A 19,788-nucleotide genomic window follows, 5' to 3' on the forward strand; every position below is an offset into this window, starting at 1 on the left:
AAAAAAACCATAATTTGAAACCATTGATTTTTCCTCAGAAATTGCGATGTTTAACCTTGCAAAATAATTTAATTTTGGTGCAATTTAAAACCACCCGTCAAAGTCACAACCGCTTTATATTGATGTTGTTAGTACCTACTTATATTCTATTCTCGCATCGATTCGAGTACATAATACAAAACACTTTAGAAACAATCTGATACACCAAAAAAACATGGTGTATAAATTTCTCAACTGAATGATTGCAGCTAATATACAACACCATTTTTGAGGTTGCTGGTATACAACGCGTTCTAATGTGTATATAAATGGATATATATTCTCTTACAAAAACTCATAAATTATTACCCTTTTGTATACCAACTAAACAACAGAAAATTTTCGATTTCCAAAAAAACATTGAACCAAGAGAGAATACAAAAATAAATATTTTCTTACCGCAATATACTGCCACCCCTTGTTAACTCGAACTAAAAGTGCTTCCTCATCAATTATGTACGCAATGGTGCCCACCGGACTCAAAGCAGACATCTTTAAACAAAAACGAAAAAAAATGTAAAAATTTCAGAAAGAATAATAGATTGTTAATGAATTCTCATTTATACCCCGGTATTACACAGGTATTTGGAGATGCTTTACAAATAAATAAATTTTCGTGCGGATATTTAGCAATCAATTTTAATAGATTTTCGATTTTCTTTTTTTCTTTTTATCGTCGTATTTAAAACAATCCATCAATTTAATGGAAAGTCAAATATTTGAATAAATTTAATTTTATTATTTATTACCGTTGCCTTTTCATCATCTCATACATATTCATGTAATAGTATCCGATCCATGTATATAATATAACATACCTTCGTCATTGCTTCGGTATTTTGAAACGTGACAGCTCCAGGCACAATTTTTCCATTCGTTGGCAATGAACCGTATGATGAAGAATCCTCATACACACGTCCAGGGGGTCCAGGTGGGCCTGGCGGACCGGCAGGACCTTCAACATAGACGACAACAGTATTAAAAGGAAGCAAAAAGTTGAAAAACAGGCAAACTCGTTTTTTTTTGGAAACATATGAAAATGACGTGCGTTGATTTCGTAGGAAGTCAGAAAAAGGAAATAAATCAACATGAACTTTGTACAAGCTAGCCAAAGTAAAATATAAATATTAGATTAAAATACAGTCACAATGCTGGAAATACATATATACAAAAACAAATTTATTGCGGCTTGAGTTCAGGAAAATCACCCCGCAATTATTACGCATTCAAGAATTTTTTTTTTAATGAATCACATCAACTGTTGTCACTCGATTTAGATTTTCAACTTCAATTAGAGTCCAGATAGTGGATAGGTATATAAGTAAATGTTACATAATATTCGAAACACAAGGCGAGTATAAAGGAGCATTGAGTTCATTTATAAAAGCTTTTGGATTCATATTCCACTGATCTACTTTAAGTCAGTGCTAATATATTTTCCTGAAAGGGTAAACTATTATGAAAAGATAAAGCCAGCTTCCAGACATGATTATTTTTATCAAAACAATTTCAAAAAACGTACACATCATAATTCAACTAGCAATTTGAATGAAGGAATTGAGGTTATACCTCTAAGCTTCATTAAGTTCATTCATTTATTTCTATCTCGTTAAGTCTGCTGACTCTGACATATCTAATCTAGATTTCTGTATGATGATAATTTTACTCATTAAAAACGGGAATTTTACCGACCTCATCGCAGCACTCAAAAAAATTAACTTTTAAATTTTATTAGAACGTTTTATTGTGCAGAGAAAAAGCTTACCGAATCAAAACATTTTCATTCAATTTAACATTCTCGTGAAATCATTTATAAAATACAAAAATATTTAAAATTATTCACAGACACAGCAACTAGAATGTGTTTCAGATTTAGAAGTTTCTTAAGTGAAAAATATGTACGTGCTTATGATGGCAATATTTGTGTACAGCTAGGCTACTGGTTTTGCCAGTAAATAGGAAAACTTGGTTGCACCTGTTGGATGGGTCAGATACCTTGACTGTCTGAACTCCTCAATAGTATTTTTATTGGTAATAATGATTTATGGATTTATTTCAATGAAATGTAACCTCACAAAAACATAATTAGAAGAAGAACGGTCTTAATCTCACATTTAATTTAATTTTCGCTTCGCGGCCGCAAACTTCACACTCGTTAATTTTCGTTCTGTTTATTCGTTTTTGTTAAACAAGGCAAAATCACATAACAAGAAAAATACCATTTAAATAGATACAAAAATTCGTCTAACAACGGCATCGGCAGCTAGATTATTAGATCGTTAGCTATCGTTGAACCTAACATCAGGAATTCCATTCTCAACCATTTTTTTTTAAATCGGTTGGTGTTTACTTAAGTTATCTTGTTAACAAAGAACAGAAAAGTGTTACATTTAATGTTTTCAATCACATTTCTATACATTTTTAATCATAGTGATCGTGTTACGTACGATGTAGTTTCTGCTGTAAAACCCATGACTCACAGTCAAAGGAATTATTACGTTGTAAACAAAGCTTTTCTGGACGGTGAGATTAAAATATGATCCAGAAAAATATCTATTATCCATCGACATCACCGGCACGTACGGGCTTAATTAAGATTTATGCATCAACCATTTGTGCATGAAAAAACACTAGTTTATAGCGCTGCAAAGGGACAAGGCATTGACAGATAAAGAGTGTTTAAAAATGTGTCTGATTCAATGCAATACAACTAGAATTGGGTTGGGTTGATTACTAATACAACATCAATATGTCGATGGTTGCTGAAAAAAATGTATGAAGATTTATTACCATACTTTAAAGTCAAGCAAGAAAGCCAGTTTGTCTCCAATAGAAACAGGAAATGAATTGTGAAATTCGTACATTCGTGCAACTAAAAGTTTTGGCGCATAATTTAATTGAAAGATCAAGTTTCTTAACACACAATACTCTAAAATTAAAACTTATATACAGAAAATATCTGTTCCCTAAATGAACAAATACACAAAATATCAATTTAAGTAGTAGAATAATTGGATTTTCCTTTTAAAAACATTTATAAGACTCGATGTGAACATTGCATAATAATTATTTCTCGTTCAAAAAACACAGCCATTCGAAGTTCATGAAACAGAACTCTACCCATCTCTCGTAAAATAATTAAATATAAAGTTTGTTCCTATTATAATCCAACAAAACTTTTCTTCATATCAATGGATCTATGTGGAAGAACTGAACTACATTATCCTTTAACACAAGTAATGGCATAAATACAACTTCCGTCATGGAAGCTCAGGTACCATAAATACGAATTTACAGCTCAAATTCAGTATAAAACAACACTAAAAACTACACAAACTAGAAACTATCGTCGTCAACGTTTAATTACGTTACATAAAATTCTACCTGTGAATAATACACACACTGCAAATACTGTTAGCATAACATTTATGTACAAGAATAATCATATGCTACACGCTGGCAAATAGTAACAGAAAGTGTTAACGACAACGACAACGCAGCGAAATAGCATCAAAATACACGCTTCCTCGTTTTTGTACTTTCGCTCGTTAGAAAAAATTCAATTGACACACAGAGAGGCAAACGTTTCAATTTGATTAAATGAATAATGAATTCGGCTGACTTAATTGACACACCCGAATCCATTTATAAGCAAACTACTGATTACGAGTGGAAAATGTTCATATTCAAAATTCTGTTTATTTTTGAGCAGAGAAATAATCTTATTAGTTGTGATAATTCATATATTTTGACGAGAGATAGAGGAGAGAGCTTAAACTTTCACGGTGAAATATTTTTAATTAAAAAAAAACTGAATCTAATGGGTAAAAATCCAGAATTCAAAATGTTCAATAAACAGACTGAAACTTTAAAAAAAGTAGATAATTCCCGTAGAATATTAGATCATCTCAAGTAAATCTCAGTCAAACCTGTCACAGACATATTCTAATAAATTCCGAGTTTCCTAAAGGCTTACCACCAGATTTGTGTCGGTGAAACCGCACTTCAATTAAATGTTGACGTAATATTTTTCAGAAGAAATTCGTTTCTGTGTTTTTGAAAGTACGATTTAGTTGTGTGAATGGGTTACGCTATCTTTTAATATTAGTTGTGCTAAGGAAACTCAGAGAAGGCGTCACATACAATTTATAATATTACATATTCTCAACTTGAGGTAAGAAAATCTCGTTTATATTTAAAGAGCTCCGAGGGGGGATTAGATATAAATATGTCGATCAAAAATCATTAAACCATATGCGGGCGGGTTCATGAAATCAAATTAGTGCAATAGCCATTTTATCATATATTGTCAATTACACCGCAAATAAAATACCAACGTTTAATTCGAATATAGGCATGTCCCAAGGGTGCCACATAATAAAATTTTCAAATTGAATAGCAATGAGATCAGCATTTTTTGTTACTTTTTACCGCTGGTGCTATAACCCCATATAGCCACACATCTATGTGAAACTGAAATGTACTTTTTTGTAAAACAAATTGTTTTGTTTTATGAAGTTACTCATGCGAATTGTGTGTGAAAAAAAATGATAAAAATTCTTGGTATTGTTGGTCTGCAGGTTACTCCTTTTCTTTTCGCAGACTTATCACTTATAAATTCAAAATAAGAATTTATGGTGAGGAATGAACAGACGTATATCAGTTGCCCTGAAGTAATTTAGCATTAGACAGATAACAGCAATTCTTTGCAACAAAATAAAAGGATCCTAAAAAGGCATCAGAATTTCTATTGAAACTATCTAGAGAATCAATTATTACGTTAATGTCATTTTTGTTAGAATTTAATACTAGAAGAAAGGAGGGATAACCCAAGTGATTTTTCTTCTTTCAATTATGTAGCCTGTCTAATTTACAGAGTCGCTAAATCAATTATTGGGGCCGTATATTAATCAGAGCAATGCAGGTAACTTCTCGAGAGAAAAATCAGATGATTGACAAAATGTTAATTTTCTGGTTGAATTTTATATACCAAGGACAGCTTCTAGTACCTGAGGCCGAAACAGCTTTCTCTTATTTTAACACTTCACTGTCCCATGGGTAAGGGAAGAGTAAACGAACTCTGTTTGTTCCTTGATTTTATTTATTTTTGAGACGTGTTATTAGTACGTTCGGTCACTGTGTATGTGCGAGTAGCCCGTTGCCAAATAGAAATATAAAAAACATCTTGTTATTTACAAAATTAGGAGGCCAAAAATCGTACTGTGTTCGCTTGTAGATTTCATTATTAAAGAAGTGTAGGAATACAGTGTAGTGAAATTTACAAGCGGACACTGTACGATTTTTGGCCTCCTAATTTGTAAGCAATTGGTGTGATAACAGTGCCGGAATTTCATGCAAAGTCAGTCAGTCGCTCCACTCACTTCAGTGAATCTAATCTCTTGTCGAAAACGTTCAATCAGGAAACATTTGACTTTTTGGACTTTGTGTGAACTAAAGTTTAAAAAATATGCTAAGACTGAGTTCAGTGTACTAGGAAACAGAAGACGAGGATAAAATTTAAACAGAAGGACACTATTTACCAACATTGCCTGCCCCTCGGATTTTCTGCTTCAAGGACACCAGTTTGTTATTGAACTTTCTTTATCAAACAATAATAAACTGATTGCCACACACTTTCTGCAGAGCAGTCAATTTTCACCGAAAAGCATTTTGAATATTTTATATTATTAATGGATACAATGGCACTTAGCAAATATATATACACATTAGTCCTTATATTGTATAGTGTAGGGTGCGTATAGTGTAGGTGTTGAACGTGTGTAGGTGTACACACACAAGAAGTTCGATGCTGGTAATACTCAATAAAATTTCATGTTTTTCGGTCTTTGTACCATTTGATGAGATAAAAAAATTGTTACGGTAAGCACAGCAAAAAAATAAATAGCTAACACACAAATAGAAACTAGGGAAAATAGCTGGGTAAATAATCATTATAATTATCATAATAATTAGCTTTCGGTCTGAGTCTATCGGCCACAACAGAACGAAATGAATATTCATAATAAATTCCATCAAAAGTTCAAAATCGTTTGTGGGTGATTTAAATGCGAAACTAAATAAAGCACTATAATCCTGTGCAAACAAGATTACGTTCAAGCTCGTAAATGAAAAATAAACAATCCATCAGTTAAGTTTACATTTTACCTTAAACCCACCCCGAATTAGAGAATTTTCTTTTTCAAACCACAATAATTATTCATCTTAATTAGTGTCTAACAAATCAAAAACCTTCATCAGACCCGAAACTAATTGACGAAAATATTGGCGACAATAAATAATTTTAACGCAACACTGACAATGGTACCTCATGGCATTGTCACGTAAAGCTTGAGCGACACACACATCTAAATACAAACACACAACATAAAAGAAAAATGAAAGATAAAAAAGAGCACTTGAAATGGGTAATCTGGAATTTCGGCGTGTTAGACATCGTTGACGAGGAGATGACATTTTCGGTAGTTAAATGTGGGAAGGATCAAAATTACGATGTAACATAAAAAAGGGTTAAAGTTGTGTGTTTTGTAGGAAATCATGTAAATTATTCATATATATCAAATGTATATAATACGGCTTATAATGTAAATTTTCAGCTAAATCTAATAAGCTTTATTAGTAAGGTATGAAAATTTGGAGATAAAGCCGCGCGAATCACTTTTTCTTAAATAAACAAAACGATATAAATTGCTCCATATTATCCACATAAATGTACGCTTAGCACTCCACATTACACTTACTAGTTTAATGATTTATGTGAGACGGTTATTCACTTTCAAGGTTTTATTATAATCAATGCTGAAGGTTTTATTTGATGAAAAGTTTTATGAGCAGATTAAAATGTAATCCTGTACCTTTTAAGTGGGTAGTAAATAGTTATTTATGATAGGTGGTATAAGAATGTGAATGGATCAATTTGAATTCTGTGGGGTGTCTTGCACTCAATAAAATGGCACTTACTGATAACGAGCAAAACTACGAATAACACTTGATGTTAGACGATGGTTTTTCGATTTAAATGCACAAATCGAAAGAGTTAAAAGATCCTTAAAAAAATCGCTGATACATCTCATCGTCTCATCGCAAGTACTAGCAAGATAATTAATCTTGGTGTCTCACTTCTATCCAACGTTGCACTTTCTCTTCTAATTGGAACTGAAATCTTGATATCACGAAAAGACACAACCATTTCGAGATGAATGTGTTACGAAGGCATGCAACATGAATGATTGAAATTTTATGTTATTAATACAAAAAGATGTGTAAGCTTGCTATGACGGTATAGAATTACATTCACCTATCTTTGAGCGAGCAGCACAAGACAAACCCTTATTTCCTCGATCCCATTTTGCGAACCCACTTATTTGAAATTACGAGTATTAGATGTCACTCTCTCTGACGTTCAGGGATAATTTATTATCCAGTTTACTTAGACAACATGTTATAAGGTATAATAACATTTTCCTTTGTCATTGTTTTCATTTTTTTTCTATCTTCTCATACATTACATGTACGACTAAATTATTTTTTATTTCACAGAAAGAGTACAAACTCACAGTGACAAAAACTCTTAGTCATAACGTTTGGATAGAAAAAAAAGAATCAACAAAATAGCAGGTTATAACCTATAACAGACAAAATAATTATTTTCACTGCCAGAACAAAGGTCGGGGTTCGGTAATAATTATTATTATTGAAATAAAAAAAGAAAGAAAAATTTGTAAAAGTCACGACTTTACGAACATGTATAATTCGGCAACACCTAATTTATTATTTGCTCTTGTCGAAATATTAATATGACTAATTTTTCATGTGAAAACCCCGTCGGAGAAAACCATTCGTCTGAGCCGAATAAATCACAGACTAAAGCCAAAAGTAAAACTATGTTTCTTATCAGATTTCTTATATTTGTAACATTATTCATTTTCGGATTCACAGCATGAGAGAGGCTAATGGAGTGAATTGAATGTTGGATTATAAAAGTGTGCGTCTGGCTGATGTTACCGTTGGAAAAGCTGACTGACACCATGCTTTGATGTTCTTTTTAAGATGTAGTCAACAAGAGTTGTCCATTGTAATAATTGGAATACTTTGCAATTTGTTTTCCATAATTTTCCAGGGGCCTTTGAAAACATTCCGTCTGGTTTTTCAGGGTATTAAAAGTGAGTGTTCGTAGAATTAGAATTGGTTGCTAAGTGTTAAGCTTAAAAATAAATCTTTGTTAATATTCATTAGCGGTCCATTAAGTTGTAGATTTGCCAGTAAATTAGTCACAATGAGTTGTAGGTGGTCATTACTTTCTTTGAAACTATTTTGAGTTAAAACTTTCAAATAAAAATCATGTCCGGAGCGATAGCGGAGGACTTGACGCAGTCTAACTTCCAAAAAAAGAACGAAGAAATTTTTTTGAGACGCGGCAACTATATATAGGCGAGAATTTAAGTTTCTTTCCTTTGGCCTGTATCACCACAAATCCTATTCTATCTTATGCGCTTCAAATACGAGCAAAACGAGCTATCACTCGACTATGTAACTTTAAAATTGCCGGAGATACATCGTTTTGAAGTTGGTCATTTTGATAGAAAATGCACCAAATTAACGTTTTCCAAACAATCAAAATCTTTCAACTTACTCTGTATGTTTCTATCTATCTGTCTATCTGTCTATCTATCGACGGTCGATCTCGGAAACTAGTCAGCCAATCTCCATGAAATTTTGCAATAACCTCAGGGTGGGCATAAAAATGAAAGTGTGATACGCCATTACCCCAGGAAAAATCAGAATTTTGTTTTATTGGCCTCGAAGTGGTTTCTGAGTGTGGTTTTCGAGGGTCGCGAACGCGTTTTCGGCTGTAGCTTAGCTGTATTGAAACCTACAGAGGCGTGCGACCCATCAAATGAAAGGTATTCGTAACACGATTCGAACAAAAAAATAATTTAAAAAATCGGGGCAGATTCGTTTCAGCTAGAGTGATTAGAGTGACCAAATTTTGAGCTACTCGAGCGTAGGTTGAAAGGACTTATATTTTTTGGGTTATGAGAGATAGAGAATTACTTTCTTCGGCAAAGTCTCAGAGCTTTACGAGTGGAACAGAGGGGCATATGTGAAAAATGTCGAAAGTTGGAAATGGGTGGGTCAATTATGTTTTTAGAGGTATTTCTTGAATATGGTGACAGATAGAGAGTTACTTTCTTCGGCAAAGTCTCAGAGTTTTACGAGTAGAACAGAGGAGCATATGTGAAAAATGTCGAAAGTTGGAAATGGGTGTGTCAATTGGGGTTTTGGAGATATTTCTTGAATGGTGGCAGATAGAGAATTACTTTCGTCAAATTTTCGAATTTCGTCAAATTTTCGAATTTCGTCAAATTTCGTCAAATTTTCGAATTTCGTCAAATTTTCGAATTTCGTCAAATTTTCGAATTTCGTCAAATTTTCGAATTTCGTCAACTTTCGTCAAATTTTCGAATTTCGTCAAATTTTCGATTTTCGTCAAATTTTCGAATTTCGTCAAATTTTCGAATTTCGTCAAATTTTCGAATTTCGTCAAATTTCGTCAAATTTTCGAATTTCGTCAAATTTCGTCAAATTTTCGAATTTCGTCAAATTTTGTCAAATTTTCTAATTTCGTTAAATTTTCGAATTTCGTCAAATTTCGTCAAATTTTCAAATTTCGTCGAATTTTCGAATTTCGTCAAATTTCTTCAAATTTTAGAATTTCGTCAAATTTTCGATTTTCGTAAAATTTTTGAATTAAAACTGTAAACTGTTATAAAAAGCAGTGTTGAGTACACTTCTAAAACGAGTGATATCCCAACAAAAATCTCTTCGAGAAAAGTGTGACGCAGTCTTTGAAATGCAATTTCTAATATGAATGATATCGCTAGAGTTGACGCTTTCAGCTTCGTTACGCAAAAATTAAATTTTACACCCAATTAGTTCAAACAAGCTGGCTTAGGTTTTCTCATCATCTGCCAAATAATTTTTACAAAATTTTTACATAATTTTTATCATTCATATTAGAGATTGCATTTCAAAGACTGCGTCACACTTTTCTCGAAGAGATTTTTGTTGGGATGGTCGCTTTCATTACACAAAATATTATTTAGAATGGAAATTTAACGGTCGCGTCTTTCTGTATAGGCCTATTTATTTTACAAATATCGAAAATTGAACGCTGTTTGTATATATTTTGCACTTCTCACTGTTCGCTTTGAAAATGACGAGCTGCACCAAGCCAAATGGTTTTTCATGTGTCGGGGCCGAAAATGAGGGAGTTTCGATATTTTTCTCAGGTTTTCGACCCCTTACATGAAAATTTTTTTGAGTATCTGTTTTGGACGATTGATTTTAGGCACTTTCGCATGTACAACAAGCGAAATTGCCTAAAAACAATCGTCCAAAACAGATACACAAATAACTATTGTTATATCAGATAATTTTCAAATTTTTTTTTGTCTAATTTACCCTCTTTTCGCCGGTTAAAGTAGTTTATGTTAATAGACGAATGCAAAAACCGTACCACAGTCAGATGAGTTACCGTTTACCGACTGAGTAGATTCTATGTTATAATTCATGCATGCAAAAATTACAATATTATTAGCTTTCCGTCCTTAAACCTTCACAAATGAATAATATGATTTAACTCCAACAAGTCAATATTTTACTCATACATTCAGAGAATGTGTTCAAGAAATTCGCTAAATATGCGGGTAAATAAGTTTGGATTACCATTTCGGATTGACTTCTATGCTATTTTCATTATATTATTAACTTGATAAAATCTAATGATTTAACAAGCATGCAAACATTTTACTTAATGGTCCTAATTTCGTTTATATACAACAAAATTGATCTTTAGAATATTATGGGCCCACGATAAATCGACGAAATAATTAATTCATTATGGAAACAACATGTTCGGTTCATACTTTCATTAATAATTGTAATACGGCTTGCCAGCATGGGAAATACGCGCTCAGATTATGGTGAATATTATGGAGAGAAATTATATAACCAAGGTAATTACACATTCACCTTGCAAAGGTCAAATAAAACGTTTTTTTTTTACTAAAAAAATAAACTTCGAATATTTTAGTTTACCATAAAATATTGCCATAAGATTTCATCGCACTTTTCGAAATATTTGTTCATATATTCAGCATGCAATATAACGTAGTTTCAATAGAATGCAAATTTTTTATTGTTTACTGCTATCAAGTTTATAGTTAGCTACTAAAGGATTCAATTGGCACTTAAAGTTCTTAAGAGTTTTCAAACCAGAGTAAAACAAACAACGAAAAATGCAACAAAAAAGCATGGAATTGGTAATGAAACGGTTCAATTAAATGATAAATGAATATGTATATTATTTACCGAATGTGCTATCTTCAACTTCCTTCAGATGTTTTAGTTCTCTTAATGCTTTCAATTCATCTAAACTCGATTTTCCACTTCCTTTTGTGATGTAGCAAATATTAGATTGAATCATGAGTTGAGTTAGCGAACTTAAAGCTTTTCCGATTCAAAAGTACATCTAAACAACTTACCGACTCGGCCGGAATGTGTTAAATCACCATAGAATGGACTTCGCGAATCCATACCAGGTTCTCCTTTTTGGCCCATCACCGATACTCCTGGCGGTCCTGAAAAAAATTTATTTGAACTTACGATAATTTACACAACTTAGTGAAAACACTAACCTGGTGGTCCAGGGGGTCCTGGTACCGGAATATATTGAGTTCCTTGGCCAGAATCACCCTTTTCACCTTTTTCGCCACGTCCCTAGAAATATGAGATAATCTCTAGTAAGCTAACGTTTGTTAAAGTTTCCTTGTTTATTAGTTAGTACAAGGTGGTAGTACTGACAGAATCTAATATTTGTGACAATTTCCATTTAAGAAAATGTGCCAGCTCGAAAATATTTTTTATTTTGCATACCATCACTACGATGAACAGATTAAACTTCTCAAGTTAGCACATACAATATTGACCCCCCGTTTTGGTAATAAAGTTAGTAGTATTTTGTTCTCGAGGGCGATAAATACCTTTTTCTGGAAGCCAACAAATGAAACTATGAAACTATATTCAAATTCACTCATAAACATTCTATAATTTGAAAGTGCATGTAATGTGTTTATGAATTTCTCAGTAGATATTTCAACTAAAGAGGCATTAAAAGTTAAGTAATAAGTTTATACGATATGCAAAATAGTTACATATACACTGTACGTACGTATATTCCCAAATAATCTTGAATAATGTTATTACGTCTTATATGTTGCTTCTACGAACAAGGTTTGATTGAACTCTTTGTACATATAAACAACCGTGTACGGTAGAATAACTTAATCTTAATTTAATAGAGATACATCCTAGGATATTTCATTGATGGTTTGTTGGATGAATACTAGGTACTTTAGAAAACTTTCTATTCGAATGACGTTCGAACAACTCTACCACATTAATGAAAGTAAATGTGCATCTCTTAATTGATATTGATAGACTGATGCGAAATGTGTTGCGATTTTTGCCGACAGCAGTAGGAAAAGAAATTTTTAGCGAACTTTGTAAATATCAATTAGGCAACTTTTCCATCAATCAAATTTCATTTGTAGGTTGTTTTCCTCGTCTTCATGTTATTAAATAATCAGATGATAATTCAAAATGCTTTTGAACGAGTAGAGCCTTAAATCGCATTTACTTCGAAGCATTTCCGTCAATATTGATGTGCATCTTTTCTCTATCAATCAAAATTTACAGATGTATTTCAGATCCGATATATCGAATTCAACAGCAATACTTTACCCAACATTAAAATTCAAATTGAATTTTGACAAATAAACACAACTAACTCACTTAACCCAAATTGTTTCTCTCCGGGTGTATGTATACGTATACTTTTATACAAAATGCCAGAAAGAAAATTGAAAAATTTCATTTACAATGCAAAATTGAATTGAATTGGATTCAAAATTCAAAGTTAGACGAATTGTAATAGCGTAACTTACACACAAAACAATTTTAGTTAGCAAATAAAACAATATCTTAACATCATGAAACATATATATGTTTTCTATGTTTATCATGAGCACTTCTCAACATTGCAGTTTCGACGCAAACATATTCATGTTTCCAATGTAAAGAAATCAATTTATTGAATTTTGATTTGAAACAGAAATAAAAGTTAAAATTTTCTTTCTATTTGTTTTTCAATTTTTTCTTTTTTTATTTTGTTAAACAATTTATTTCTTGTTTCCTGAAATAAACAAACATACGATGTACATAATGTACCACATTATGTCGACGTGAAGCGATATTAGATTCAACTTTTCAATTGAATTTTCGAACTTTTATTAGGATATATTATTTGAGAGCTTAAGAACGTTTGTTACAGTGGACCACTGATTAAATGGAGTTTGCATTGTTGTTTGCCCAATTTATAAAGTTTTTAATTTTCTACCAGTACTGCAATGAGTTGAACGCAATATAAGTGTACGAAAACGATGGTGGTTTGGAAATCTATAGCATATACGAAACCATTCAAAACTTATGTGGGAATTCAGACGTGAAATGGAATCCAATTCCTAGCATAACTCTATATTAATGTTGTTTTCGCGGTTAGACTGTACTATGAAATTCCGGAAGCACGTGATAAGTGTTGTAATTTAAGCTTATTTGTTCAACATTAGAAATACGCCCCTAAGAACGGGTATATATGAAAACACATTAGTCAGTATCATTCGTACAAATGCCCATGTCAATTATAAGATTATTTATCTAATCTACCGATGTATATCGCATGAAACTGTAGACCAGAATTTAGAATCAGTTTTATGGGGTTTGTTGATGTGCTTGAAATTTAAAAAGAAGTTGATATGACCTAGACCGACATATAATGTCGGTATACGTCAATCCTAACGATTTAAAGAAAGGGACTATGAGAACCGATCTTTTTGCATTTTCATAGTAAATATTTGCTTCTTTTCAACTTTAAATAAAATATGGCCCTGTTGTGTCACACGTCTTGCCTAAATCATTATATTTTTCCCACATACTGCACTTGACGAAGAATGTTTTCCAAAGTGGCGGAAAATATACGTTTTATGGAATACAGTTAGGTATGGAATGAGATACAATATATTGCTTGTTCGGAAACATAAATACTTACTCCTTCCACAACCGCAATTTCACCCTTTTGGCCCTTCTGTCCAGTATCACCCTTTGGTCCGGGAATTCCAGGTCGTCCCTATATTTATAAAATGCCACAAAGAAAAAAAGACTAAGTTGAATATTTGTAAATGGTTTGTGGCATTAGCATAAAACATAAATGTTATCTTGCTCGTAAACAGTGTGGTTCACAACAAAATAAATTTTTAGTATGTATTGACTTGTTACCTTGTTATTCTAAAGAGTTAGCATTAAAGTATAAAGGGAAACGATTAGATTATTTGGTACAAAATGTTTCTACATCATTTTCTTTCAATAAATGCATTTCGTCGTCAGAGCTTTTTGATATGTCCATAACTAAACATTAATATCAACTTTGAGTAAGTAATATCATCGCATTATAAAGTTTTAGGTCGTTTTGCATTTTGATTGACTTACTGTTTGAGAAATAATAGGAACGTTCAATTTCAAAAATAAAAAATCCAATTTTTTTTCATGGCCGATGCTATTCGGCACCGGTGTCAAATAGCATGCACTGTGTTGTGTGGCTATTTGACACCGGATGCGAATAGCCAATCAACACAGTGCATGCTATTTGACACCGGTGTCGAATAGCCAGACAACACAGTGCGTGCTATTTGCATCCGGTGTCGATTAGCCACACAACACAGTAGATGCTAATTGACACTAGTGTCGATTAGCCAGACAACACAGCTGATGCTATTCGACACCCACCTTTGGGAGCCAGAAATAAATTTCGCGCGCGCGAAATTTATTTCTGGCTCCCAAAGGTGGGTGTCGAATAGCATCAGCTGTGTTGTCTGGCTAATCTAGACTATATATTTTGTTTTCTAAAAAAATCACAGGTTAACTAGAAACGAAAACTTTATTTGTTTAATAAGTGCTTTTCCCTAGCTGTAGATAAAGTATTTGAGTTTTTTTAACACTTCGCAAAGTTCATCAAACCACCATTTTTGATTTCTCTCACTTTTTCAGATGCATATCTTCGCATTGCATTTTTGAAATTGTGATAAAAAGATATCTAAATCACATTGGCGTCAAATTTTAACATTTCTAGCGTAACTTTATAGGAGAGACCTAATCATTAAGAACAGATACAGTATAGCTTCTAATTTTAACAGACTTTACTCATTAAATTATTTTTAATATAAGATCAGAAACACAAGCATATGGGATCCTAGTTTTAGACCACATACTTTTAAGGAATAAAAATTTAAACCTGACAAGAATTTATGTGATTTTGGGTCATGAACGATCAAGAAGGCTGCATTATAATACACATTGCAATGTGATGTAACGCGTTGAATGAAATCGAGTAGTCAATGCTTAGTATATACGCTTCAACAATACGTTCGGTATAATTGTGTGACTCTATACAAGGCTGTATACTTTGGGGAGGTCACGCAGACCGCCATTTTATTAGATATGCGGGAACACACCTTTTCCATACAAACAAATTCACCAAAATTAAATTTGTAAGGCGTAGTGACTTTTTTGTATAAAACGTGGTGTGTAACCCGCGTATCTGCATCTGCGTGACCTCCCCAAAGTATACAGCCTTGACTCTATAGCCGTTTATAAAAATTTAGCCTTCGTTGAAGGTAATAGATTCTTTAGCGTGCGAAAAAAAGTTCATATTGCACTGTGTCCGGGAATACAGTGAAATAAGTACCTTCAAAACGACATTAAATGGATGCATGGAAAGGTGATGATTATGGACCGGAATTGCGAAAAAAAATTTAAATTCTTAGAATTCGTTATTTTGTTGGAACTGTAAGACTGATATGCATTGAAAATAATAAATGTTGGGAATTACGGGTTGAGCCTGGCATTGAAGATGTTTTGGTATGTTTCATTATTTCACTGATGATTTGGATCTGGTTGTGAATTTATAATTTCGGAAATCGTAAACCGTATTGGAATGAAATTAAATTTGAAAAGAAAAATTTGGTTCACGGGTGGGGACCGAACCCACAACCTTCAACTTGCCGGGCTGATGCTCTATCCATTGGGCCACCGTGGACATCTTCTTTTCAACTCTAATTTTGAACCGTTCTTTCAAATGCTACGTCACAGCTCATATCGTGTGTTGCACACAAGCTGATCAATTGTCGAACTTTTCTACAACACACACATACTCAACATGTAACGCTGTCGCTTTCCGTACATACGAACATTTACTGTCTCCCGGCAAGTTGAAGGTTGTGGGTTCGGTCCCCACCCGTGAACCAAATTTTTCTTTTCAAATTTAATTTCATTCCAATACGGTTTACGATTTCTGATAATTATTGTACCAGTTCTAGTTACTTTAACTAACCATTAGTCAAAATTATAATTTCGCTATATTTCGATCCAGGTTTAGAACAATCATCAGACGGGGAACCAATATGATTTCGCTATTTCTTGAGTGCAAAAATGTTTTATTCTTTGATTTTTAATTTTCAGTTTTCTCTATACACTGAGAATATTTTTTACAATTGTCGGAAACTCCAATTAGAAATTCAGAATGTAATTATTTGAAAAGAGAACAACAACAACGGATCTCCAACGTTCAGAGCACCAACAATTTTTAGCTAATATGTCAATTTATCATCGTTACTAATATCGACCCCTCTTGACCTTCTTACACGAAATACCAACATTGCGGAAACCACAACCTATTGACATCAATATTTGAATTTCACATTTAATAGTAATTTTAACCATTGCGTATATTTAAAACCAAACAAATGAGTGCGTCTGGTGTCAATTAGCATGTACTGTGTTGTTGGGCTATTCGACACCGGTGTCAAATAGCATACACTGTGTTGTGTGGCTATTCGACACCGGTGTCAAATAGCATGCCCTGTGTTGTATGGCTATTCGACACCGGTGTCAAATAGCATGCACTGTGTTGTGTGGCTATTCGACACTGGTGTCGAATAGTCACTCCGTTTTTTCATTTATACCACATGCGTTACCAACATGCTACGTGAATATCACATGTGGAATTAGTAACATAAACTGAATTGAAATTGTCCGTTCTTATAATTATCAATCTGCTACATTTTTCCACATTTCAATTTAATACTTTCGTCACACTTGCCAGTTAAAGTCGAGCGCCCCAAACTCGTGAGAGAGAGTCTTTACCCAAATGTATTTAACAACAAAATTTAATATACGACAATTTTAGTGTGTAAAAGTAAAACCTAAAACTTTATGATTCGATATGTTTGGCCATGACCAACAATAAATTGTGTAATTATGTATGGAAAGCTCTTTAAATTGATAAATTAAAAGATGAAAAACACTTACAGGCCAACCAGGCAATCCAATATCTCCCATACTTCCAGCTACGCCTGATGGACCCATAGGACCTGGAGGACCAGTTTTACCACGTCGACCACGTTGGCCGCGATCACCTTTCTCACCCTAACAAAATAAATTTTTATAAATTCGACCATTTCTTAAAGTTACAAGAACCATCCACTTTGACAGTATGTTTGTTATTAAGTCCGAACAGAGGCTAGCATCAGGACTTATGTAAGGCTTTTAGAAAGATAAATAATTTCCCGAAACCGCAAGTTTAAGTAGTAAAAATTTTACTAATAAATTATTTTTTCGAATGTTATATGCACACGTAATTTTTACAGTATTTAATATGCAAGAGATTCTCTCTTTCGTTTCTTTCCTGTCGGCCAAATGTCAAAACTCATATATGAAAATGAGCAAAAAATATTTTTTATTTCAAAAACCGAAACAGTTGCATGCCAGAAAACAACACTATTACATTACAAAAATGAACTCAACCCATAGCATACCAAACATGCAATTGTACGAAAACCCCACACAGAACCCGAATAAAATATCACATTCGTTTCAAAACCAGTGGATGAGATTAACTCCTTATGGAATTGTTTAAAATATAGAGCGAATCTAACCCGTTTTAAGCATATGCATTTTCGTTGTTATGTTTACGATTTTACTATTCACTGAAATATGCAAATCCCAAAATATATCAACGGTTTAACATCTAGCCGGAAAAAATGAGATATTTTCAACTAAAACTTTAAAATCAAATTTATGATTTTTGCTACAAAGTTTAAAAATAATAAAATACAATTTACATAAAACACGAATAGGAACGCAAACAACGGACTTTTTTCATACTAGAAATTATCATACACGTATATTAAAAATTAGGTAAAACCGTCATAACGCTACAAAAAAAATGAATTAAAAATCCGTAAATAACCTACAACATTTTAAAAAAGCGTTGATTGAAAATGTTTTCAAAAAATTATAATTGAGTTTTTTATATTTTTTTATCCCAGGAGAAATAGATGAACGTTTAGAAATTGCAACCACATTAGAAAAATGTATCAAGTTAAAAGGTTATAAATATTTGGATGGTTTTAGTCCACTGATGTTAAATTAAAAATCATTTTGTCTATAGGGGAAATATGGGCGGAGGTAATGCTGCAATTTGAGTTGAACGGTGTATCGATCAATCGCGCAAAACTAAAAACAAGAAAATATTTAACTGCTCTAATCCTCAATCGCAAAGATACTGTCATGTCATTTGGATTATTTCACATTTATTAATAATATCATAGATATTATTACCTTCGATGTATTGCTTCCATCCGCAGATGCTGGACCAGGTGGACCTTCAGGTCCACGGTCGCCTTTTACCCCAGCAACACCTTTGCTGCCTTTTTCACCACTTTCTCCTGGCATTCCAATAATCCCGGCATCTCCTTTCTTTCCCGTTTCACCTGGCGGGCCAGCCGGACAATAGCATTCCGAAATATTTTTGGAATTCGAAGAAAAGCCAGTAACTCCAGGCCCTGGTGGTCCAGGCGGACCAGTATCTCCTTTCATTCCCTATTTGTTACAAGTTAAATTTAATTTTAAAAAAATCTTGCATTATTCTTAGAACTTACCAACGGTCCAATTTGACCCGGTAAGCCAGGCAATCCTATACAAAAAGAATAACTTAAACTGAGATTTGAAGAACATTTAGTCTGTTAACTCGACGTAGGTCACAGACAATTCAGGTGCAACGCAAGGCACTATTTTTAAAAAACTTCTTTCCACATTTCCTACATTTTCCCAGAAGAAAAAAAGGAGAACTTAGGGAAATGCTTTTCTAAAAGGTGTCTCTGAACATCATTATTTGATCAAACACTTATCCACCAATATTTTAAACGTAATCGAAGTTATTGTATTATAATTTACCTGGTTGCCCCGGTTCACCTTTTGCTCCAACCGCACCATGCGGTCCAGTATGTCCCTGTAATATGCACAAAACATAATTTGCATATTTTGCAAGTTTTGCAATTAATCATTCGTTACACTGAAACGCTATCAAATTAGATTTTTCTTTCTTTTTTTTCCGAGTGGAGATTAACACAATTTTATAACACGACTCAACTGTGCTTTAACTCAACCAGAGTCTCTACTTTAATTTGACAAATTTCAGCACACCGGAGCACATTTTCATAAAGAAAAAATTCGTTTTTTATGCTTTGAGAATTAAGCTCTGGTTGGCTTTTGTATGTA

At 33.1% G+C, this 19,788-nt stretch overlaps 1 protein-coding gene across 11 annotated transcripts in view; it reads right to left on the reverse strand.

The window, feature by feature from the left end:
* Positions 1-19,788, reverse strand: part of LOC119083351 (collagen alpha-1(XVIII) chain-like) — a 141,469-nt gene that overhangs the window by 28,536 nt on the left and 93,145 nt on the right. For 9 of the 11 annotated variants that reach the window (XM_037193056.1, XM_037193059.1, XM_037193054.1 and 6 more), the window contains 11 exons: positions 19,465-19,519; positions 19,170-19,204; positions 18,850-19,110; positions 17,539-17,655; positions 14,452-14,460; positions 14,225-14,302; positions 11,757-11,838; positions 11,604-11,699; positions 11,431-11,511; positions 858-994; positions 439-531 (listed from right to left, as the gene is read on the reverse strand). In XM_037193056.1, the coding sequence (XP_037048951.1) occupies positions 439-531; positions 858-994; positions 11,431-11,511; positions 11,604-11,699; positions 11,757-11,838; positions 14,225-14,302; positions 14,452-14,460; positions 17,539-17,655; positions 18,850-19,110; positions 19,170-19,204; positions 19,465-19,519 (1,044 nt within the window). The remainder of the gene's footprint in view (positions 1-438; positions 532-857; positions 995-11,430; positions 11,512-11,603; positions 11,700-11,756; positions 11,839-14,224; positions 14,303-14,451; positions 14,461-17,538; positions 17,656-18,849; positions 19,111-19,169; positions 19,205-19,464; positions 19,520-19,788) is intronic. The other 2 variants (XM_037193052.1, XM_037193057.1) reach the window with 2 other exon arrangements.

Source organism: Bradysia coprophila, unplaced genomic scaffold (assembly GCF_014529535.1).
Source record: "Bradysia coprophila strain Holo2 unplaced genomic scaffold, BU_Bcop_v1 contig_588, whole genome shotgun sequence".
NCBI lineage: Eukaryota > Metazoa > Arthropoda > Insecta > Diptera > Sciaridae > Bradysia > Bradysia coprophila.